Source organism: Engystomops pustulosus, chromosome 7, assembly GCF_040894005.1.
Source record: "Engystomops pustulosus chromosome 7, aEngPut4.maternal, whole genome shotgun sequence".
Lineage (NCBI taxonomy): Eukaryota > Metazoa > Chordata > Amphibia > Anura > Leptodactylidae > Engystomops > Engystomops pustulosus.
Genome location: NC_092417.1, coordinates 170,771,031 through 170,796,057, shown reverse-complemented (window position 1 = coordinate 170,796,057; position 25,027 = coordinate 170,771,031). Strand labels below are relative to the sequence as shown.

General features: G+C 45.0%; 1 protein-coding gene across 8 annotated transcripts in view; it reads right to left on the bottom strand.

Annotated features, from left to right (window-relative positions):
* ANO5 (anoctamin 5) overlaps window positions 1–15,048 on the bottom strand; it is a 60,921-nt gene extending 45,873 nt beyond the window's left edge. For all 8 annotated transcript variants that reach the window (XM_072118938.1, XM_072118941.1, XM_072118939.1 and 5 more), the window contains exon 1: window positions 14,872–15,048. In XM_072118938.1, the coding sequence (XP_071975039.1) occupies window positions 14,872–14,932 (61 nt within the window). In that variant the 5' untranslated portion in view covers window positions 14,933–15,048. The remainder of the gene's footprint in view (window positions 1–14,871) is intronic.
* Window positions 15,049–25,027: the final 9,979 nt, after the last annotated feature.

The window sequence follows — 25,027 nt, the reverse complement described above, 5'->3', positions numbered from 1 at the left end:
TGAATCCTCACACTGCTGTGCTCTTGGCTCTCTGCATCAAGTTGCACCATCCCCCCCAGGCCTAATTATTAAGATAGTAGTATTCAAGTAGAAGCATGCAGCTTTGAATTACAGCAAAGACTATGGAACAGCTCAATGCAGAGAGCACAGCAGTGTGAGGACACGCCCCCAGTGCACATGCATAAAATACAATCCTGGAATTTAAATGCATACATCACAGTCCTGCTGCTACTAACACACACAAAGGTCTGATTACACATCTCCCCAGGGACACTACATAACACTGGCTGCACTGTATGATCCAAACTATTGATTCCTGTGTCTAAGGGAAATCACATTTTCTGATGGGCCTCATTCTGGTACTAAGAGTCTGAATTGCTTAAAGTGGACCAACTCCTAGTATATGGGAGCAGCCTGAAAATGTATAGAAGGTGCCATAATCTAAGACTAGTGCAGACGGAGGGAGAAATGTCAGGATCAAACGGTAACATTATATTCCTGACAAAGCAAACTCCTTATCAACAGGATGAATAAGCAACAAAGTATCATCTCCTCCATAACTGATACAAGGACTGAGAAGACCTCAGCACAGCAGGGAGCGCAGGGTGTCCCCGATCACACCTCAAAGTCCATGGACAACTATTGATAGTCCTGTCACACGCAGGATTATTACAGGGAACCAGTGATGTACAATAATGTTATCTGTACTATATACAGCACAAGATAATACGGACTAATCCTTTACCTAGAAGGAACCTCTACATCATCAGTATTATAGTAGTTATATTCCTGTACATAGGGGGCAGTATTATAGTAGTTATATCCTTGTACATAGAGGGCAGTATTATAGTAGTTATATCCCTGTACATAGGGGGCAGTATTATAGTAGTTATATTCCTGTACATAGGGGGCAGTATTATAGTAGTTATATTCTTGTACATAGGGGGCAGTATTATAGTAGTTATATTCCTGTATATAGGGGGCAGTATTATAGTAGTTATATTCCTGTACATAGGGGGCAGTATTATAGTAGTTATATTCTTGTACATAGGGGGCAGTAGTATAGTAGTTATATTCTTGTACATAGGGGGCAGTATTATAGTAGTTATATTCCTGTACATAGGGGGCAGTATTATAGTAGTTATATTCCTGTACATAGGAGGCAGTATTATAGTAGTTATAGTCCTGTACATAGGGGGCAGTATTATAGTAGTTATATTCTTGTACATAGGGGGCAGTATTATAGTAGTTATATTCCTGTACATAGGGGGCAGTATTATAGTAGTTATATTCCTGTACATAGGGGGCAGTATTATAGTAGTTATATTCTTGTACATAGGGGGCAGTATTATAGTAGTTATATTCTTGTACATAGGGGGCAGTATTATAGTAGTTATATTCCTGTACATAGGGGGCAGTATTATAGTAGTTATATTCCTGTACATAGGGGGCAGTATTATAGTAGTTATATTCTTGTACATAGGGGCAGTATTATAGTAGTTATATTCCTGTACATAGGGGACAGTATTATAGTAGTTATATTCTTGTACATAGGGGCAGTATTATAGTAGTTATATTCCTGTACATAGGGGGCAGTATTATAGTAGTTATATTCTTGTACATAGGGGGCAGTATTATAGTAGTTATATTCCTGTACATAGGGGCAGTATTATAGTAGTTATATTCTTGTACATAGGGGGCAGTATTATAGTAGTTATATTCTTGTACATAGGGGGCAGTATTATAGTAGTTATATTCTTGTACATAGGGGGCAGTATTATAGTAGTTATATTCTTGTACATAGGGGGCAGTATTATAGTAGTTATATTCTTGTACATAGGGGGGCAGTATTATAGTAGTTATATTCTTGTACATAGGGGGGCAGTATTATAGTAGTTATATTCTTGTACATAGGGGGCAGTATTATAGTAGTTATATTCTTGTACATAGGGGGCAGTATTATAGTAGTTATATTCCTGTACATAGGGGGCAGTATTATAGTAGTTATATTCCTGTACATAGGGGGCAGTATTATAGTAGTTATATTCCTGTACATAGGGGGCAGTATTATAGGAGTTATATTCCTGTACATAGGGGGCAGTATTATAGGAGTTATATTCCTGTACATAGGGGGCAGTATTATAGGAGTTATATTCTTGTACATAGGGGGCAGTATTATAGGAGTTATATTCCTGTACATAGGGGGCAGTATTATAGTAGTTATATTCCTGTACATAGGGGGCAGTATTATAGTAGTTATATTCCTGTACATAGGGGGCAGTATTATAGTAGTTATATTCCTGTACATAGGGGGCAGTATTATAGTAGTTATATTCTTGTACATAGGGGGCAGTATTATAGTAGTTATATTCTTGTACATAGGGGGCAGTATTATAGTAGTTATATTCTTGTACATAGGGGGCAGTATTATAGTAGTTATATTCTTGTACATAGGGGGCAGTATTATAGTAGTTATATTCCTGTACATAGGGGGCAGTATTATAGTAGTTATATTCCTGTACATAGGGGGCAGTATTATAGTAGTTATATTCCTGTACATAGGGGGCAGTATTATAGTAGTTATATTTTTGTACATAGGGGGCAGTATTATAGTAGTTATATTTTTGTACATAGGGGGCAGTATTATAGTAGTTATATTCCTGTACATAGGGGGCAGTATTATAGTAGTTATATTCTTGTACATAGGGGGCAGTATTATAGTAGTTATATTCTTGTACATAGGGGGCAGTATTATAGTAGTTATATTCTTGTACATAGGGGGCAGTATTATAGTAGTTATATTCTTGTACATAGGGGGCAGTATTATAGTAGTTATATTCTTGTACATAGGGGGCAGTATTATAGTAGTTATATTCTTGTACATAGGGGGCAGTATTATAGTAGTTATATCCCTGTACATAGGGGGCAGTATTATAGTAGTTATATCCCTGTACATAGGGGGCAGTATTATAGTAGTTATATCCCTGTACATAGGGGGCAGTATTATAGTAGTTATATTCTTGTACATAGGGGGCAGTATTATAGTAGTTATATACTTGTACATAGGGGCAGTATTATAGTAGTTATATTCTTGTACATAGGGAGCAGTATTATAGTAGTTATATTCTTGTACATAGGGGGCAGTATTATAGTAGTTATATTCTTGTACATAGGGGGCTGTATTATAGTAGTTATATTCCTGTACATAGGGGCAGTATTATAGTAGTCATATTATTATTAGGAGCCTTTATTAGTTTGGAGGATAACCTTATAACCTGATTGGATGTACCAGTCCTTAGAATCTGCCGAGATTTATTTCACATACTTCAGATTAAAATTATGTATTTATCAGCCATGTCCTTTATTATTGTACAGTTTCGGATAGGGCGCTATGCCCAGGGACGAACCAGACTCCAGAGTGATATGAAAGGACATAAAAGTGGATTATGGGCAGAATAATCTTACATAATCTGCTAATCCAACAAACAGATTTATGTAAAACATTAACTATAACCCTGGGATTTATGGGTTTGTTTGGTAAAGAAGATTACGGTAATATAATAATAATAATAATAATAATCTTTACTTATATAGCGCCCTCATACTCTGCAGCACTGTAAAATCATAGATTATACAACAGGGTCGTATTCTGAGCCAGAAAAATCCAGCTGACAGCAGCCTCATTAATAATAATAATAATTCCTTTATGTATACAGCGCACACAGATTACGCAGCTTTGCACGGAACTTGCCAAAAAAGTCCCTGTCCCCAATGGGGCTCACAATCTAATCAACCTACCGGTATGTTTTGAGTGTGGGAGGAAACCGGAGGACCCGGAGGAAACCCATACAAACTATTTGCAGATGTTGACCCTGGGACTTGCACCCAGGTCCCCAGCGCTGCAAGGCTGTAATGCTAACCACTGAGCCACTACGCTGCCCTTGTCATCATGGGACTACACCTCAGGGGTATTCTATAACCTCCTGCACAGGGTCATACCGGATTAACCCTCTAATAACTCACGTCACGTGTGGGCAGCCCAAAAACAGCACCATTCTTCCTTCAGAATTTCCTGCTCTGGCCCAGTTATCCTGCTGCAGCACAGAGTGTTTAAGGGCACAGCCTGATAAGATGGATTTCTCTACAATGTACGATTCCCCCGGGGATAGACACAAAGGTAACATTGTTGTTGTTGTCTTCCATCTCATAGACGGGAGGTGTGGAACCTAACAATGAGAACAAGTCCCTGAAGAACATGAAATACGGGATCAGGACTCTGCCTGACGGGTTCTACACACACTAAACCGGCCCCCAAATAGTGCGACAACCTGCGCAGTGTGTATACACCGGAGGCCGGGACGTGTCTGCACCTGCAGGATGTTACATGTAGTGATATAGGGAGCGACTAAACAACCTCATCCCCTGCACACAGGATAGGGGGCAACGGTCTAATCATACGGGGTCTGGGACCTGCAGAATGGGGGTATGATGCTGTGTGACAGTGGTGGATATTGTCCCTGGAGAGATGTGTAATCAGACCTTTGTGTAAGTTTGGATTCATATTCCAGGATTGTAGTTTCTAAAAGTGCACTAGGAGTGCGTCCTCACACTGCTGTGCTCTGTGCAGAGATGTTAGGTACTGTCCTGCAGAGATGTGTTATCAGACCTTTGTGTATGTAGCAGAACTGTGAAATATGGATTTATATTCCAGGGTTGTAGTTACTCCAAGTGCACTCCACTAGTGCATTCTCACACTGCTGTTCTCTGTGCTCTTTGCAGAGATGTTAGGTACTGTCCTGGAATGATGTGTAATCAGACCTACTAGGGGTCTGTTCTTATATTGTTATGCCCCTTGTAGTCCATGGGACTTCTGCCTGCTCTGACTGACTGCTGTAGTGCTCAACCTTCTTTCAGAAGGGGGCAGTGACGCAGTTAAGTGCAGAGAGCTAAGAGCACAGCAGTGTGGGAACAGGCAACTAGTCCACTCATATTTTTCACAGCCCTGCAGCCACTCTTATATACTAATGTATGATTACACATCTGTTCAGGGAGAATACCTAACACTGACTGCAGAAAGCACAGAGCACAGCAGTGTGAGGACACACCCACAATGCACTTTGGTAGGCTAAAATCCTGGAATAGATATCCATATATCACAGCTCTGCTGCTACTTACATAAACACTAAGGTCTTATTGCACATCTCCCCAGGGATAAATACCTAAGGGGGTTATGTTCTTGTGATTGTAGGGGTTGTACCGCTAACAATCTGACACTAATCACTGAATCAAACCATTAATGAAACCACCAACATGGCCGATATCACAATACTCTGTGCTGCTGGGAACTCTGATCCCTCCATTATTAAACCCCGAGTCCCGGCTCCCATCATTTATCGTGCGTGGACACCCTCTCCTTTCTCCTGAAACACTCTGTGCTGCTGTCTGCCTCTGATGCATTGTCATTTCTAGGTTACAAATACAACAATGCAAGAACACAAAGTTATTGGTGATGGATACACTGTAGCCGCTGCTGTACGCATTGTACCCTCCCCCTGCTGTACGCATTGTACCCCCCCCCCCTGCTGTACGCATTGTACCCCCCCCCCGCTGTACGCATTGTACCCCCCCCCCCGCTGTACGCATTGTACCCCCCCCCCGCTGTACGCATTGTACCCCCCCCCCTGCTGTACGCATTGTACCCCCCCCCTGCTGTACGCATTGTACCCCCCCCCCTGCTGTACGCATTGTACCCCCCCCCCTGCTGTACGCATTGTACCCCCCCCCCTGCTGTACGCATTGTACCCCCCCCCTGCTGTACGCATTGTACCCTCCCCCTGCTGTACGCATTGTACCCTCCCCCTGCTGTACGCATTGTACCCTCCCCCTGCTGTACGCATTGTACCCTCCCCCTGCTGTACGCATTGTACCCTCCCCCTGCTGTACGCATTGTACCCTCCCCCTGCTGTACGCATTGTACCCTCCCCCTGCTGTACGCATTGTACCCTCCCCCTGCTGTACGCATTGTACCCTCCCCCTGCTGTACGCATTGTACCCTCCCCCTGCTGTACGCATTGTACCCTCCCCCTGCTGTACGCATTGTACCCTCCCCCTGCTGTACGCATTGTACCCCCCCGCTGTATGCATTGTACCCCCCCCGCTGTATACATTGTACCCCCCCGCTGTATACATTGTACCCCCCCCCCGCTGTATACATTGTACCCCCCCCTGCTGTATACATTGTACCCCCCCCTGCTGTATACATTGTACCCCCCCGCTGTATACATTGTACCCCCCCGCTGTATACATTGTACCCCCCCCTGCTGTATACATTGTACCCCCCCCCTGCTGTATACATTGTACCCCCCCCTGCTGTATACATTGTACCCCCCCCTGCTGTATACATTGTACCCCCCCCCTGCTGTATACATTGTACCCCCCCCCCTGCTGTATACATTGTACCCCCCCCTGCTGTATACATTGTACCCCCCCGCTGTATACATTGTACCCCCCCCGCTGTATACATTGTACCCCCCCCCCCCCTGCTGTATACATTGTACCCCCCCCTGCTGTATACATTGTACCCCCCCCTGCTGTATACATTGTACCCCCCCCCTGCTGTATACATTGTACCCCCCCCCTGCTGTATACATTGTATACTCTAACAGGGGGCTATGTAGACAATGGTCGCGTGTCAAATACCCCGGGGCGGTGTAACCAGGGAGAACAGATACAGAGATGTGACCAGATAACACACATAGCGTGTCATATCGTGTGTCGTCTACATGGAGAACATCTTCTAGAAGCCCAAAATATGACAGGATCTCCAGCTACTCAGCACAAGAATTCTGGCAAAGCATCTGACGAGCTTCTTATCCCGACATGATCGACACGAGCAGTGGCAGACGATTCCCCTCTACCTGTTCGAAACACACGCACTCTCAGCTCCATTCTCCCTATGGCACTGTCAGACATAAGAGCCGAGCTTTCAGTAGTGAATGGAGGAGCAGCAGCTTGTGCGGGTATAACAGACCCTGCTCTTGTGATCAGATAGATGTTAGTAGCAGCAGGACTATGAAATATGGACTTATACTCCAGAATTATAGCATTTCCGCATTGGGGGATATGAACTCACACTGCTGTGCTCTTCGCTCTCTGTATTGATCTGCTCCAAAACCCATTCAGACTACGGTAGAGATATGGATCAGTTCAATGCTTATAGTAAAGAACACAGCAGTGTGAGGACAGGCCCCCAGAACACTTGGAGAAGTCACAATCCTGGAATATAAATCTTTTTTTTTAACAGTCCTGCTGCTACCAACACCACACACAAAGGTCTGATTACACATCTCTCCAGGGACAATACATAATAATGGCTGCAGATATCACAAGTGTGAAAACATGCCATCTGAACAAACCTGAAACAAAAATCCATATTTCACAGTCCTGCTGCTACAAACAACACACACAAAGGTTTAATTACACATCTCTCCAGGGACATTACCCAACACTGGCTGCAGTCTACATGGTCACACCTGCTGACAGGTTCCCTTTAAACTTGCCTGACCTGGCTAACTTCCCCCAAGCACCACTTATATATAAAGATATACCAAGTCTCGCCCTATAGGTGGACGAGGATCTTGCCTCCGCATGTAAGGACCGGTCCCTCCCGTACACTATACATTTGCCCGGGATGGTAACCGCGCTCTGGTAACCATGAATAAATAACCCAGACCTGTTCTTACAGGTCACAGGTGACTACACAGCGATCAGCAGCGTGAAGTGTGGGAAACGCTGCTCGGCTCTGCTATATATGGCACGTGAAGCAGGGCGGGGGTTACATTTCATAATGAGTTTAAAAAAAAAAAAAAACAATTTCGAGGGGAGGAATACAAAAAAAAGAAAAACGACATATGTGACGGTGTACAGTTTCCATTGTCCTGGAGACCAGTCACGGATATGTAAAGCCGCAGCAGTGAATACTCTTTGATGTGTCATCAGCTTTACATTGCTTAGTCATAAGCTCAAATAACACATAGTTTGGCGCCCCCTGGTGTATAGAAATGTGCACGACCACCTAATGACCTAAGTGTAGGTGGACGCACATGCTCAGTCACTCTCCTCTTACAGTGCAGGGCAGCCAATGGAAATAGCTTCTGTGTATGGATAACTGCAGGGAGATCAGATTTTCAGCAACCACCAATCAGCTGTTAGTGGGGTCACAACGTTCAGGTCTTGTTGGGGAAGTTCAGCTCTGGTCCAATTTGAGTGAACAGGAAACAAAATGAAGTTCTCCGATGCTGCAGCTGCACCGTGGACGGAGGATTGTGCTTCCAGCTTAGTTCTGTGTGTAGGTAACAGAACCCAGTAGGAGCGGAGATCACTGATCGGAGCAGGGTCTGAGTGTCCGATCGCCTCCGATCAATTACTGGTGACCTTTACTGAGGATTTCCACTATGAGAAGCCAGAAAACTCCTTCATAGGGGTCAGCCGCATAGAACATAATAGGGTTACACAGATTGTACTTCTCCTGGTAAATGTTCTCCCCACTGGCCGGAGGAGCTGCCGACAGCCGCTTTTAGGACCTCCTGTGATGTCACAAGTCCTGCGGCCGGTCAGTGGTCCATACATTCCCTACCAAATGTACGCCCCTCCATGAACACCACTCCTATGTCAGGGATATCTGCATGCCCCCTAACCACTGATGGGGGGGGAGTGATCACAGAGGGGCGTGCACGAGGTAGAGAACGCATGGACCACTGACCCACCCAAAGTCCACAGGAAGCCCCCGAAGCCGCTGCCGATGGGTCACACTACCTGTGGCCCTAAACAGGCAGAAGGGGAAATTCACCAGGAGAAGTTCAATATGGGTAAACGTTCTTATGATACGTGATCAACCCCTGTAAGTGTTACAGCTGTAGAGATCCCAAGGTCATCAAAACTCCCTAATTTTGGGGGGGAAAATGTAACAAAAACAATACTTTTATTCTGATTATTAAAAAAAAAAATTCCTAAAAACAACATCAGAAAATTCAATAATAATTTTTATTATTTTTGATGATTATTATTAACTGTTTAAATTGGGAAGCCAGAAATATTTCCAATGTATATTAGTATTTCCAGAAACTAATAAAGTAAAATCCCTGGTGCTCCCGGGGGAAGGAGGAGGGGGGGGGGGGTGTCACGTCTATTTCTGTAATGTTTATGGGCAGGACATTCCTCCTGGTAGACAGCTGCTGCAGAGGCCGAGGAGCTGCACACGACCCAGGGGGCCAGGGGTAAAAGCTAACATTCCCCCCTCCTTCCTGGGGGGCAGTGGTGATGTGGGGTGCACAGAGTAAGGCATCAGGAATCTATAACCTTTATCTCGGGGTCACACAAGAAGTGAATCATCAGAGCGAGTCATCTAAAAATACTTCATTACACAGCAGATGCATCACTTCCGGAGAAGTACAAGGGGAACGTTTTTTAAAATAATTAACCCTTTAACTGCTTCTAGTACTGAACACGCGTGGGGTCATTGTACGACGCTGGTCTTCTCTTTGTTGTATAGATTTCTATTCCCTTCAGAGGAAGATAATTGTGAGAGAAGGAACAATACGACCAATCCCTGGGAGATTCCAGGGTAAAGAAATCTGTTACACTTCAGTTTTTCTCTTCCCAAATTGTCAGAATGTGTCAGACGAGCGTGTTCATCCTATGAGACACAGAGCGTGTGCTGGGAACATTTCACTCCAAGCAGCAGCTATATATGATGCAAGGAGTCCCTGACCTATCATGTGGTCAGCCTGGTAGCTTCTCAGGGAAGCAGGGACTCCTGGCACCATATATAACTAGGATGCTCCAAGTCTCCTCTGGGACAGTGTTCACTGGGGATAATTTGACTGACACTAGACTAAGTGATTATTCAGATGGTCCTTCCACTGGCCAGATTTAAGAGACTGACCACAATGCAGAGGACAAGACTCTGAGCATCATAGTGATCCATGGAGTCCCTGCCTCCCAGTGGAACAACATCACCAAGCTATAATCATTACATCATAGCCGTGTTCTCCCGCAGGGAAGCAGTGATATGTATGGTGCATGGAGTCCCCGTGACGCATGGAGTCCCCGTGACGCATGGAGTCCCCGTGACGCATGGAGTCACATCCTCGGCAGTGAGGACGGTCTGTGATATACCTACCAGCCTTACAACCGCTAATGTGATCTGGGTGCCATAAAACAAACTAGCAGAAAGATTGGGGGATCAGAGGAGTCTGTATAATATACCTCCATGTTGCATAACATATTGATTATGTAAAGTTCCCTTGTGATTTTAACCTTCTCAATGCTAAGAGGAGGAGGAGGAGGAAGAGGATTTCCACAATTATGTGACCGTGACCTTAGCCCATATCAGGAAAAGGGAAAACCTGCTACATGAATGTCTTACCTACAGTGCATCCCATACAGCAGTGATGGTGAACCTTTTTGAGACCAAGTGCCCAAACTGCAACCCAGACCCACTTATTTATTACAAAGTGCCAACACAGCAATTCTAGGATTAAATTATTAAATTTAATAACAGGCGGCCCAGTTATATCACCAAGTACCCAACGCAGGGACCTTTGGCCGTCACCGCCGCATCTTTGGTACACTGTGTGCGATACAAAGTTGCAATGGCAACAATTCACTCATTTAAAGTTGTTTATTAATTTCAAGCCCATAAACCGCACACCCACTCACCCACTATCAGTCCTTATCAGTATCGTCACACCATATACTGAGCTGTGCCTGGCACACACCATGAGAGGGACTGTATAGACCCTGTCCCATAGATGGGGAGTGTTGTGCCCCATGTATAACTGATGGAAGTGACATATGTGCTCCAATACCCTCACCTATCCGCTGCGGAACTCCTGCCATGTCATATCCACCGGTCACATGACCTGTCCCACTAAAGCGAATGGGGCCCAAGCTGCAACCACAGAACAGCCACTATACAATGGACGGCGCTGTGTTTTGTTAGCAGAAAATGATAAGAGATCAAAAAAAAAAGAGAAATTCTGGAACATTCCTTTAAGGTTTTCACTTCAGTCCTAAGATGTGGATAAAATCCCCTCTTCTGGTATATAAAAAAGCTGCAGATAATCTATAGGCACTGCAAAGACTCAGGGAGTTATACAACTGTTATATATGTATAGAAAATCCTCAAGTCACAGCAATAGGAGCCGTATTCTGTGTAAGACCCTCCATCCGCACCCACAGTTACAGGAGGTGGGCTCCATCCAGACTTCAATTACACAGCAAAAAGTATATAAGCAGGAGGGTTTCCATCACCGCTCCAAACAGAACCCCAAAACTTTGTCTATAACAGAGAAGCCCATAAGCTCAGCTGTACGACTCAGGTGGTGACACATAGTAAGTGCACTGCCCCTTTAAGACGTGATACATTGTATCCAGTACAGATGAAATAATGAACCAACACCAGGACAGAGGCTACAAAGAGATAGAATCCATCACACAGAACCCGCTGCAAGGTCTCTCCCAGGAATAAGGGTTCCTCTCCACAAACCACAAGCTCCGAGGCGCAGACTGGAAACCCAGCCAAGTCCTGTCCATAGAAGAGAAGAAACTGCACAAAGTTTAGAAATTCCCCGGTATGTGGTAACACGTCGCCGCGCTCTTCTTATAAGCTGGGAAAACATTCCGGGGAAGTTGGATGATCAGCAATGAAGATCTTACTGGAGCTAAAGCTTCATATCCATAGTCAGTCATTCAGATACAATTAGGGAACCTCGGGCTCCAAACCTGGTGAGAGGTTCCCATTATCTAGTATATAGTTATATAGGAATGTAGCCTATATTCGGAGGGGATGATGACCGCAGCACTGGGGCCTCCCCGCTCTCACCAGCTGTCAGACAGGAGACAGACTATTCACCGCTGCCGGGTGCATCTACCTGCAGGTGAGTCACACTACAGGTGACAGATGACAACTCTCACTTTCCTCTACTATAGCAGCTGCGGGACAAAGAGGCTCCGTGACACAAGTGACAACGAAACATGGTGACAATATTATAACATAATCTGGGGCTGGACTTGCACTATAGATCCCAAACTTACACTGCACCATTGGACCCCCACAACTTCTACTTCCAAGAGACCACTGACTGTCATATTTCCTCTGTCTCTGCAGAGTTTAGCACAGTATTACCAGTCCATATGTGCCAGATAGAAGGGGTTGTTGCGGGAGATCCTTGAAGTTCCACAGATATGAACTGAGAGAATGAACATCAGTCCTCCATTCATGTGGCACTTGCAGAGGGCTTCATTATTTGGACCCCCTCCAATAAAACACATTTCCCTAATCTGTTAGCAGTGGATACAAGTATATGGCATATGACATGTTGCTAGAATTCACTTCTGTTGAGACACAATCTTTACGGGAAATGCAGCTGCCGAACGGACCCTGAACTAGACCTTAAAGGGTTTGTAAGAAGTTTGCCTCCTAATGGGAACCCCCTGACCACAAGAACAGGACCTCCAGCAATGAGGAGAACAGGGGTTGGGCCGACCATGATAACTGAGCCCCAGCAATGAGGAGATCAGGGGTTCTACTCTCACCAACTGAATGAAGCGGCAGGTCAAGCATGGGTCCTGTCATTCCATTCAATGGGAGTGTCCAAAACTACTAAACATAGTGTCGGGGTATCTCAGGCACGCCTATAGAATGGGGGGGCCTGTGATGCCCCTGTGATGTGCTTACAAAGTACTGAGCCATAGTACTGAATGGAGCAGCAGGACACCCATAAGTGTGAATGGGACTTCTCTGGATTGCTGGGTATCCTATTCTCGTGGTCAGTAGTTGGACCAATCAGATTGTTATCCTCCACCCTGCACATGGGGGGTGACGTGCACAACCCCTTTAGAGGCCAACTTAGATATCTGCCGGTATACCAGGAAACAGTCCGTATGGCAGCTGCATATAGTGGAATGATTGTGTCTGGACTGAGCTGGACTCACAGAATATTGTGATGTACATGTGATCCTGTAGGTTTCAGTGAGTCCCATTCACATAGTATTTGAGTATAGAAAGCGAAGCTGTTTCCAAGGCTTTCCAATCCTTAGGGATGAGTCATGTGACCCTGCGCTCCATAGAAATTCCCCACATCTGTTCAATGACATCAGCAGCCGTAAAGGTTACATCACAGAAAAGGTCAAAGCCTCATAAATCCTATAATTCTGGGCCAATCGCAACCAATTACTAGACACAAAAGAGATCAAACGGTGCTGACGGGTCCCCACTATAACCAGTGATGGGCTGTAATGGAGATTTATACCCATCCACCAATCACTGGTTGTAGAGTCCATGGCAGAGGTCATTGCTGAGGTCACGTCTGTGCTGGGGGCAGGATATAGAATCCATATTCCATTAGAATCAAAGGGGTTTTGTAACAAACATTTATATGGGAGGACGACCCCTTTAATCGCAGGACCGCGGTCTTACTTGAACCCTAAGTCTGCCCCTACAAAATGATAATTGGGCAGACACTACGGCTATAATGATAATGGGCCAGCACCCGCCAGACACTCTGGCTATACTAGACTAATGCTAGCGCTCAGGGTCAGACATACATATCCAATATCAGCAAGTACAACCTCTACAAACAGGGGGCAGAAGAGAATTAGGCTCCTGGTCGGGGAACAGAGGCAGCACCTATACAGTCAGGTTTGTCATCTGGTAGATGTCTGGTCGCTATAGGCCTCAGGCCATGTGATCACGTGACATCGTGTCATAATGGATGTCCCTGTACAGTACAAGGTGCAATAGGCTGCAAGACAATTCCCTAATATACAGGATCAGTGCAATATAACAGAACAGGAAGGGCCTGATGGCAATTGTATGTGGATCTGCAGATACAGCCATGACACATGACATGATGGGTGTAAGGCCGTGTCCATTTATTACAGTAATAGGTACACACTGATGATAGACAGACAGCGATACATTGTATCACACAAGGATCCGCCTCCATTATCCCCTCAGAATGGAAAATACAGCGGCCGCATCTATGTTTACCATCAGCTTTTACTTTCCAATCTTCTCCTCCCTCCTGGAAGATAACAATGGAAAGTAAGAACAGAGGCCTTATACGTGCTATATATACATGACATATGGGGGTATATACTGTATGACATATGTATCCTGTACACATGGATCTAACATGAACACGTATGAATGACATACAAGACTTTATGTAAAGGGCTGTATTATAGCTAGACTTATATGTAGTATATACACCTGACACATGGCTATATAGTAATACAGTGTATATAAAGTATATGTAGCTATGTATATAATGTATATGTGGCTGTGTATATAAAATGTATACGGTGTAATATGGCTATGTAATGTATATGTGGCTGTATACAATGTATATAGAATGTATATGATGTGTATATGATGTATATAGCTATGTATATGATGTATATAATGTGTATATATGATGTATATTATGTATATGATGTGTATATAGCTATGTATATGATGTATATATAGCTATGTATATGATGTATATATAGCTATGTATATGATGTATATATAGCTATGTATATGATGTATATATAGCTATGTATATGATGTATATATAGCTATGTATATGATGTATATATAGCTATGTATATGATGTATATAATGTGTATATATGATGTATATTATGTATATGATGTGTATATAGCTATGTATATGATGTATATATAGCTATGTATATGATGTATATAATGTGTATATATGATGTGTATGATGCCGCCGTGTGATGTCTGCTCAGTGTCTGCTCGCTGTGAGGAGCCAGGAATCCCCGGAGTGTCCAGACATGAGCCCCCGGAGCCCGCACTCACCGTCCCCCGTCCCGCTCATCTCTATGAGGGTCTCCTCCTCCTTCCTGCCGCTGCGGCTCATGGTGCCGGCTGCTCCGGACCCTCACACCCGGGACAGAAGACGACACCCGGGCTGTAACACGGGAGCCCCGCACCGAGCGGCGGATATGAGGCGGAGCCTGCTACACAGCGGCGCCCCGCCCCGCAGCCTCCGGGCTCCACCCCCAGGACCCCGCCTCCTCCTCTGCCATCCTCTACCTGCCGCACTACAACTCCCGGCAGGCCCGGCTGCTGCTCTCATGCTGGGGGTTGTAGTGTCCGCTCAGCAGACCACATCCCAGAACCCATAGCAGCGCATTACATGACAGGACACTGCGGCGCCTCCTGCTCTGTGTCACTTCTACTCTGTCCTACTGCCCATAACAACTAATCATAGTGAACTGATCATTTACAGCCAATCACAATGCAGCTTTCATGTAAACCAATAACAGCGCAGTTATCAATTCTACTACTGCTCTTCGCATCCAATCACTACACGGGTTGCTTTTGTATCCATCTATTGAAAATGAAAGCTGTGTTGTGATTGGTCACTACGGCAACGAAGGCAAACCCTTGGATAAACCCTCACATAGTGAAACTATCTTTGTCTGCAACCAATCAGTGAGCGGCTTTCATTGATGCAGAGCTCTGATATGTTACCATGGGCAACAAATATAGCCATGTTATCTGAGGCCTAGTTTTTCTTTTTAGAAAATTAAAAAAAAAATCTCAATATTATTAGATGCAAATGACCAATTACATCGCTATTGACATATTGTTGTTTTTATCCTCGGCTCCCTCCTTTTTTTTACAGCGTCTCTTTACGTGAGGCCAGCGTGTGCACACGTAGGGTGATGGCACACGTGGCGTTAAGAACGCGTTTTTGGTCCATTTTTAAGCAGTCCGTTAAAAAACGCATGCGCTTTTGACCAGTTTGAATCAAGATAATTGGTCAAACCTGTCAAAAACAGATGCGTTTTTTAAACGGATTGCTTAAAAACGGGCCAAAAACGCGCTCAAAAGGCCACGTGTGCCATCACCCTGAGGGTGCTATCACACAGTGCGTCCTTGGTCCGTTCTTTTTAAACGCATTGAATTGCATGCGTTTTTTACGATCTGAAATCGCATGACTAAAAACGCGTTCAAAACGCCACGTGTGCCACCACCCTGAATCTGTTTTTCTTCAGTTGTGAAAGTGTACGGTGGGTAGAGCTTCTGCCTTGCAGCACTGGGGTCCTGGGTTTGAATCCCACCCAGGTCCACATCTGCAAAGAGTTTGTATGTTCTCTACGTGTTTGTGTGGGTTTCCTCCGGGTCCACTAGTTTCCTCCCACACTCCAAAACATACTGGTAGTTTGATTAGATTGTGAGCCCCATGGTTAAAAAGGATTTAAACCGGCCAAAAACATGGTAAACATGCAAAAACACACGTGTTTCCAGCGTGATTAAAAACAGTCCATGAACTGTCCAAGAACGCACAGTGTTCTCATGTTCTCCGTTATGATCCGCACATGCTTGCCCCCTTTTTGGTTCACATGTGAAGTTTTTCAGATGCAGTTTTCGAAGAGTGGGAGAAAAAAAGAGGAGGAAGAGCTTCCCTGGGGGTGCATTTACCCGTGGCGTTTTGGATGTGTCAAAACGCATGCGTCAGGACGTGTGCGTCAGTACGTATTCTGTTTACACAGCTGGGAACACTTACAGCAATGAAGAAAAACGCCTCCAGAGTAGTCAAACGTATTGTGACTTTTAAAAATGTACGCGTTCTGGCGTACGCATCCTGACGCATGTGTTTTGACGCATTCAAAACACCATGTAAAAACTGCATATGAAAACCTGAACATGAAACCCGAACGCCCCCTCAGAAGGCTGCGGAGAGCAGACTCTCTCGATCGCATATGAGTTTAAACCGAAACGCTTGCGATTGAGAAGAAGCTCCGCATGTTTTGTATATCAACCGTGCAAAACACATGGGGGGTCATTTACTAAGGGTCGCGCACTGCAGTGTTGTTCACGTTCTTCATGGCCTAAAACGGCTTACACAGGTATTTAAGAAGTGTCTGCGCTTGGATTGTGTCGCACTCGACCCTTTTCTGGTGCAGCTGCACTAGCGTCCATGCGACAGAAATTAGGGGACGTGTCGTCGTATTTAACTTTCAAATTGTGTCGCACGCCTTATGTTAAAGAAACACCACACAAGATGGTGAACTTTGTCGGACTAGTGCGGGACACATTCATGATTTTTGGTGCAAAATCTTTCTGGCGGACAATGCACTTTTAGTGAACTCCAGTGACCTTGTAAGTAAATGAGCCCCATGGTCCTTGTTCCTGATTGCAAGCGTTTCAGTGTGAACTCATATGTGATCAGGTCCATTCAAAAAATAATTCAAATGCTACAAGTAAACGCGTCCTACGGCCCCCTGCACGAAAACGTATTTGTCTGTGTGATATCCATTAACTCTTACTGCACATCCCAATGTATTTCTATGCACTCGAGCCGCAAATGAAGCAGGTCCTATTCCTACCCGCGTGTGCAGCCCGGTCACTCTTTCCGTACTGTCTCTGCTCTTGCGCCAATTACAAACAGATCCGTTGTTTGTGTCCCAGTTTTGCACACGTTGTGTGTACAGGTAGTCTAATTGTAACATAAGGAAAATTCAGCAGGGAAGTTTAGTGCTAGCATGAAAAGTTTTTGCATATGGAGGAGGCAGAGCACGTTGTTATCTGTCCTCACCCACCCGCAGGAGAACACTCTAGCAGAGATAAAGAACAAACAGAATGAGCCCTATCAGGGTGACATAACAGATGCGAGCCATGACAAAATTGGGAGTGGCGTTTCTATTAAAAGGTGTGACTGGTTCTATTCAGACCCCAGACCAAACCCTATAAATATGTTCAGAACCGACCCCCAGTCTGTGCGTTGTAGCCTGCACTGACATGGCTATCCTGCCCAGTGCTTGAAAAAGGGGGGACATTTATGGGTGTCTAGTTTTGGGGATTTTTTGTAAGGTTTTTTTTGCTCGATTTATCTTAGTGGTTGATAAATGAGCCCAAAAACTCCTCCCTTCAAAGAGAATTGGAGCAGTCAGGCCACTGTAGTTACAGCCACCAACCACTATAGGAACCTGGAGCCAACTGCTATTGACTCCGTAACCAAACAGCGCACCCTAGTGGGGGATTGCTGTTGGCACCTTTTCTGAAGATAGTAATTGCCCTTTAAGAACTTTACAAAAAAAATTAACTTATATTTAAAGGGGAACTCTGAGCATATATCATCTATGGGTGGCCCATATATGTAGTTGCTTCCCCTCGCAGCTCCGTTAGTGTTTGCCCACGTGTGGCGCTGAGATGCCATGGACTATATTTAGCCGTAAGTTAATGGCAGCCTGCGCCTCGCACTCTGTGATTTACTACATATGGATTCACCACAATACAAGCTCTACATGGGAGCTGATGGGAGTGGTTGTCCTAGATCATACAACTCCGAGCCCAAACCTTCTATTATGCCAATTATGTGAACCCCCAGAGAGCAGAAAGAGTAAAGAGATTACAGATCCGTTACCTAAATTAGGATCCTACATGGGATATTTATACTCTCGGAAAATGTCATCTTATTTTCAAAGAAATAAAAAAGAAAATGCAGTTAACTAGAGACACAACTTTAAAACAAATTAAAGGGGTTGTCCAGTCACAACAAGGTATCCCCTATCCACAGTAGGGACCCCCATGGGACCTTAGAATGGTGGCTGCCGCTCCATCCACTGTCCTGCACTCAGCACCATAGAGATTAATAAATCAGCAATTTAATGTGCAATTGGGATACAATGGACATTTGTTCCTTTGATCAGTGTGGATCCCACAACTATTGTGGATAGGGGATAACTGGATGACCCCTTTAAAGGGAACCTTCTCACCAAGGATGTCATTTTTAGCTGATGACAGGTTCCAGTATCCTATGCTGTGCTGATTTTAAAAATGCTTTTGTCAGCATTCTGAATAATTTCAGTACTTTAGAAAACTTTATTTCACATTACCTGGCTCCCTGCCAAGTAGACTGGATGTGACTGGACAACCCCTCTAAAAGAAACTCTCTCACCAGAAATGTCATTTTTATCTGATGACAGGTTCCAATAACCTATGCTACACTGCTTTTAAAAATCTTTTGTCCGCATTCCGAATCATTTCAGTACTTTACAAAGCTTTATTTCACAGTACCTGGCTTTCTGCCAAGCAGCACATAGCATAAGCTATTGAAACCTGTCACCAGCTAAAAATCACTTTCCTGGTGACAGGTTCACTTTAATTAAATTTTTAATGTTCTTTTATGGAATTTGGGCTAAAAAAATAAAACCCTGGTAAACACCTTTATTCTAGTAAAAATATAATCATTAAATATAGTAGATATTATCCTTGTGTCTATAATATCACATTGTATACAGTTTTTTATGCATCAGTTATTGTGAGCCAAAGTCAGGAGTGGTGAGACATGCAGATCGAGAGCAAGTCTCATCTCTGTGCAGTCTTCACTCCGGATTCCTAAAACTGATGAATTATTCGAAGTGTGAACTGGACAATTTCTGCCAAAATAATGTAATTGGTTTCTATGGGTAATAAAGAAAATCTTTGTAATTATCCCTTATATCTTCTGCCCCCTTTTACCCGACAAACAGCGCCACTGTTTCCCTAGGCTGTGTTAGGTATTGCAGCTCAGTGTCGTGTACAGAGGAGCGTGTGACTAATGCTCGGATGTGCTGATCTCACTTCTTTTTGCTCCTTTGTATCACTTCCTGCTCATGTGAGGCTACACCCTGTGTATGAAATAGAACCACATGTCACAGTGTTACACTCCAGTCTCTATAGTTTATAAAGCATCAATGCCAAGTAGATTAAGGGAAACTCATCTGTAGGGATACTGGATCCTGTCACTACCATTTATACACTTAGGACAGATTCCGTAGACCTTAAGTAAGACAGATGACCCCTTTATTCATTACAATGGGAAAAGAATCCACTTTATGGGTGCACTAGCAGACATGACTCCGCCTCCAGAGCACCGAGAATCACTTTGCAGCCATATAAATATAAAGATTTTCTCTAAAATCTCTGCTTGCTGGGAAACATGTGTCGAAAGTTTACTAAACAAATCTGATTTTAGTTATTGAGATGATTTGAGGACCAGAACGTTTCCTTCATAGAAGGGTTCTTACCCCCCCCCCCCCCCCAATGAAAAATGGAGTGCCTCTGGGATACAAAGCCTAGGTTTAGAGACATATATGATGAACACTTCAGATTTATGCAACTGTATGAAAATGGATCTTAGACTCAAAAAAAAAAGTTTACAGCAACTAACTTTTCTTTGTAATCTTTTTACGCCACCTAGTGGACAAATGATGAATTGTTCAATCTCCAGTGTTGATGCACCTCAAAGAATTTTTTTGTGAAAATATATTTTTCAAATATACATGATCACTTGGGGTCCGACAATCACTGAATCCCCTTCTTACACAGGGCTGTATTTAGTGCTGATGCTACCCCAGACAATTACAATGCTTACTCCCCCCATAGGTAGCGTTAAGCTAATGCCTCTGTCAATAATCCCACACACCTTCCTAGAAGGACTGTTCCTCAAAGCAGTAGTCCTGTGCGATTCCCTGGCAGTCAGTAGAAGCAATATTTCCCTGATGCACATTAGTTTCCCACCTTATAATACTACACCACATAACATGGGCCACTGGCTGTAAATATAATGTAGAGCTCTCGATTGGGCTACAGTCTTAAAGGGAACCTACCACCACATATCTACCTATAAAAGGTAAATCGGGTGGTAGGTACATCTATAACAGTGATGGCTAACCTATGACACGCGTGTCAGTAGCCATTTTCACTGACACATGGCTGCCTGAGAGTTAAGTTTCATCCTACATGATCAGGTGCAGTAGCCGGGAGGCTGATAGATTGCACTGAGCTTCCAGCACTCCCCCCTACTCCTCCTCCCCCGGGCCGACCCCTCCCCATGTGTGAGCTGTGCCTAGTGTCTCCAGTCAGCACAGGTATCAGCATGGGGCACAGCAGGAGAGGTGACCTGGCCATGCACCCAGGAGGCTCCTCTGCAGCTCCTAATAGTTGTGGTGGGGGGAAGATGGCAACACAGTCAGAGGCCACATCGCTGCTGCCTTGTGTGATGTCCCAGCAGCTGCCACCACTACACTGACCATCTCCACAGCAGGGGCAAGGGAGGACAACCACTCTCATCATATAGTAAGTAAGGTCAGTGCACTGTATGATAGAAGACAGTCATCAGGGCTTGTGTGTCAGTTTTGTGATGTACAAGCCCTGAAATAATCGCAACACCTTGCAAATCGCCAGACATTGCGATTATTTTGCTCCTCACGCCTTCTCTATGCCAAGAGGGCATGAGGGAGATGCAGACAGCGGTGCCTGCGCCCTCTCTATAACCTGTGAACTTTCATGACAGAAAGTTCACAGGTTACTAAGCATTTCCACACCTGTCTGATTGTAAGCGATCTATTACAATGTGCGATTTGCACATAGTAATAGATGATTGGGAAAATCCCCATATACTTGCATACTGTAGTATGGCAGTGCATGGTAGGATCAATCAGACAACCTACGGTTAAAGTACCCTAGAAGTTAAATAGTATACATATTTGTTATTTAAACTATAAATATCACAAAATTATGTTTTTTTGTCAAGGTGACACACCACCCGAGTTATGCTCGGTTTTTTGGCGAGTTTTGACACACCAAGCTCAAAAGGTTGCCCATCACTGATCTATAAGAAGTGAGGATAGCCCTTTTAAGGACTAATTTTCACGTCCCCTGTATCTTTTGCTAACTTTTATTTCTCAAATATGTAAATTTTATTAAGCGGCTAATGGGGAGTGGAGTAGGCGGAGCTGAGGCTACACGGTGCGGCTGCGCTACGCCCCAGTAGCCTCTTTGTTCTTCCTACCAAAAATCTTCGTTGCGCAGCTCCTCGTTGCTGCGCGCCCTCGTACGAGAGAGCACGATTGTCGGACGAGGGCGCGCAGCTGTGTGCTGAAGATTTAGGAGGAACAAAGAGGCTACTGGGGCGTAGCGCAGCCGCACCATGTAGCCTCAGCTCCGTCTACTCCACGCCACAGTAGTCGCTTAATAAAATTTACATATTTGAGTAATAAAAGTTAGCAAAACATAGTCCTTAAAAGGGCTATCCTCACGTCCTATAAATGTACCTACCACCTGATTTACCTTTATAGGCAGATATGTGGTGGTAGGTTCCCTTTAAGATAATTTGACGTTTGGTGCAAAAAAATTGCAATATAACAGACAAACTTGTTTTAGTAACTATAACATAGCGAATTACATGGCGACAGTATCAAAATCTTACTACACAGCTACAAAAACAGAACCAAGATTATTACTCAATTATATACTCAAGTATAAGCCGACGCGAGTATAATCCGAGGTACCTAATTTTAACTAAAAAAAAAAAAACTGGACTATTGACTCGAGTATAAGCCGAGGGTGGGAAGTGCATTGGTCAAAGTCTCTCCAGTAGATAGCCAGCCAACCCCCTGCAGTATATAGCCAACCAGCCCCCTGTAGTATAAAGCCAGTCAGCCCCCTGTAGTATAAAGCCAGCCAGCCCCCTATACTAGATAGCCAGCCAGCCCCTGTAGTATATAGCCAGCCAGACCCCTGTAGTATAAAGCCAGCCAGCCCCCTGTAGTATAAAGCCAGCCAGCCCCCTGTAGTATAAAGCCAGCCAGACCCCTATACTAGATAGCCAGCCAGCCCCCTGTAGTATATAGCCAGTCAGCCCCCTGTAGTATAAAGCCAGCCAGCCCCGTGTAGTATATAGCCAGCCAGCCCCGTGTAGTATATAGCCAGCCAGCCCCCTGTAGTATATAAACAGCCAGCCCCCTGTAGTATATAGACAGCCAGCCCCCTGTAGTATATAGCCAGCCAGCCAGCCCCCTGTAGTATATAGCCAGTCAGCCCCTGTAGTATAAAGCCAGCCAGCCCCCTGTAGTATAAAGCCAGCCAGCCCCCTATACTAGATATCCAGCCAGCCCACTGTAGTATATAGCCAGCCAGCCCCCTGTAGTATAAAGCCAGCCAGACCCCTATACTAGATAGCCAGCCAGCCCCCTGTAGTATATAGCCAGTCAGCCCCCTGTAGTATAAAGCCAGCCAGCCCCCTGTAGTATAAAGCCAGCCAGACCCCTATACTAGATAGCCAGCAAGCCCCCTGTAGTATATAACCAGCCAGCCCCCTGTAATATATAGCCAGCCAGCCCCCTGTAGTATATAGCCAGCCAGCCCCCTGTAATATATAGCCAGCCAGCCCCCTGTAGTATATACACAGCCAGCCCCCTGTAATATATAGCCAGCCAGCCCCCTGTAGTATATAGACAGCCAGCCCCCTGTAGTATAAAGCCAGCCAGCCCCCTGTACTACATAGCCAGCCAGCCCCCTGTAGTATATAGCCAGCCGCCTGTAGTAGATAGGCAGCCAGTCAGCCCCCTGTAGTAGATAGTCAGCCCCCTGTAGTAGATAGCCAGTCCCCTGTTGTGGGTAACCAGCCCCCTGTACAAGATAGCCAGCCAGCCCCCTGTAGTAGATAGCCAGCCAGCCCCCTGTAGTGTATAGCCAATCAGCTCCCTGTAGTAGATAACTAGCCAGCCCCCTGTAGTATATAGCCTGCCAGCACCCTGTAATAGATAGCTAGTCAGCCACTGTAGATAGTAGACCTATTTTATTTACAAAAGTTCCAGGTAAGTAAATCTAATGACTAGCAAGGAAGACGCCAGGTAATTATCTGTGTGACCCCACACATATGAGTATCCTCTGTTTTCTGATCTCCTCTGGTGATGAGGGGCTAAGGTAATAGTTGTGTCTGCTTTTAGCAGAGATGGGGGCTTTCTAGCACAACTGGATGGGTAAGTCCAGGAAAGTCTCTGGCTTATGAACAAATGGGAAAGAGTCTAAGGATAGTGACTGGCTCTTAAGATAATTAAGGGATTATTGGCTCAGCCCAACCAGAGAAAACAAAAATCAACAGATTATATATACAGAGCAGTAAAGTACATGTTCAAGGCTGGCAGCCCTTAAGGTAGTTGCTCCTTGCCTGGAACAATCATAGAATCAAAATCTGCAGGCATGGAAGCAGGAACTGCTGTAGGAACATCATCAGCCTTGGTGAAATCAGCAGTGGCTGGATCTGTCATCTGGAGACATCTGCCTGTGGAAACTGGAACTGCAGAGGTAGAAGCAGCAGGGATGTTATCTGGCATAGCTGAGGCTGTAGCAGGATCGTGCTATAAGATAAGATAATCCTTTATTAGTCCCACAGTGGGGAAATTCACAGCGTTACAGCAGCAGAGAGGGTACAGAGAGTGAAGTACAAACTATGACAACAAAAATATTAGGGATAAATGAACAAAAAGAAAAGGGGGATAAAAAGACAAAAAAGAGACAAGCAATGATCGGCAGTTTGATGTTTAGTCTGTGGATGGGACCTGCAGGGACTGGATGATGCTAGAACACGTTCCGATGCACCTGAAGGATCAACCTGTGAAACAGAAGTTTTCACGACCTGGAGATCGTCCACTTGCAGGATCGACTTAGCAGGAACCTAAGGAACACTGCTGGGCTATGGAACTGCTAACATGGGACACCCAGAAACTGGAGCTGTAGCTTGCAAAGAACGGAGCCAGACAATTCTCTGGCCTTCAGTAGCTGGGGGCGCTGTAGAGCGCATGATGATGACCACAGGAGCTTTAGATTCTTCTCCATTGTTGACCAATGGAGGAGTGTTATTCCTGGACTGACCTCCAGCTGTTGGGGGCGCTGTTGAGCTGGGGGTGGCAACCTCTGTAGCTCCTGGAGGGTCAGCATCTTTAGATAAGGTGTCCGGCCCCTGTAAGAGAGCCCCTTTGATAGTCGGGCCCCCTAGTGGGACATGTTGGTCCTCTGCAGGGAGGCTGGACTGTACCCCAGCCGGGCTAAGGGAGAGATGGTAACAGTCACTGTGATATAGGCGCTGGGGGCCATGGCACTCACATCAGAGATGGTCCTTTGGAGGTCCCGACATTTTAAACCTGGTGTGGAGGATGGCGGCAGCAGACGGGAGGAC